The 995-nt window shown below is 31.7% G+C and overlaps 1 protein-coding gene across 1 annotated transcript in view; it reads right to left on the bottom strand.

Annotated features, from left to right (window-relative positions):
• Positions 1-995, bottom strand: part of LOC106875011 (mutS protein homolog 4) — a 69,252-nt gene that overhangs the window by 56,415 nt on the left and 11,842 nt on the right. Inside the window, exon 6 of the mRNA XM_014922954.2 lies at positions 181-304. Coding sequence (XP_014778440.1) covers positions 181-304 — 124 coding nt within the window. The remainder of the gene's footprint in view (positions 1-180; positions 305-995) is intronic.

The raw sequence follows: 995 nt of genomic DNA, 5'->3' as shown, positions 1-995 counted from the left end.
CACACACACACACACACACGTGAGAGAAGAGGTTCTTTGCTGGACACACACACACACACATACATGAGAGAAGAGTTTCTTTGCTCAAAATAGTTTACTGGAGCAATTATGAGAGAATTGTTAAACTTTCATTTTGCTATCAGAAACAAAATTTTCTGAGGATATTTTATAAACATTTACCTTTGGATTCATTGAAATATTTCCTTTGAACTGTTGACATACAACAGTTTGAGAGATTATTAGATATGACTTGGAAAAGTTTAGACATGTTTCCATTTTCACAAGCAGTACTTGGTATCACAATCTGATATCAACAAATGATTAAATAAATATTAATAGAAAAGTGATGCAATACAATATTATGGAAGAAAAAAATTCATATATTTATATTATATGCAAATAATTTTGAGTAAAAACTTTATGAAATTTCATGTTGTATAATATTTGATCTTCCTTGAGTAAATTTCTAAGCAACAACATTCAGCATAGCACAAACAGCAAGTACAACCCCTATTACAGAAATGTTTCATTTCTGAAAATCTTGCCAAATTAAGGAATTCTGTGGCATTCTAAGTTACAGCAAGATTGTTCAAATGAATACTGCTTCCATAATGTGGGATGCCTGTACTAAGAAAAGAGAGAAGAAACAAAAACATTATCATTGAAATAAATAAATCAAGTACAGGCATGGGTGTGTGGTAAGAAGTTTGCTTCCCAACCACATGGTTCCGGGTTCAGTCCCAAGGTGTGGAACTTTGGGCAAGTGTCTTCTATTATAACCTTGGATTGACCAAAGCCTTGTCAATAGATTTAGTAGATGGAAACTGAAAGAAGCCTTTCATCTAGGCACACCTACCATCATATTCACTTTTGCTTTATTTTGTCGTAGTACTATATACTTAGTAAATACAAAAAATATCACACATCTATCACTGACATTATTCAAACTACATAAAAATTTATTAACAAACAAAAGTGGAACATTACTTGATTTT

Source organism: Octopus bimaculoides, chromosome 10 (genome assembly GCF_001194135.2).
Source record: "Octopus bimaculoides isolate UCB-OBI-ISO-001 chromosome 10, ASM119413v2, whole genome shotgun sequence".
Lineage (NCBI taxonomy): Eukaryota > Metazoa > Mollusca > Cephalopoda > Octopoda > Octopodidae > Octopus > Octopus bimaculoides.
The sequence above is the reverse complement of the archived record's forward strand: the minus strand, read 5'-3'. Positions and strand labels throughout refer to the sequence as shown.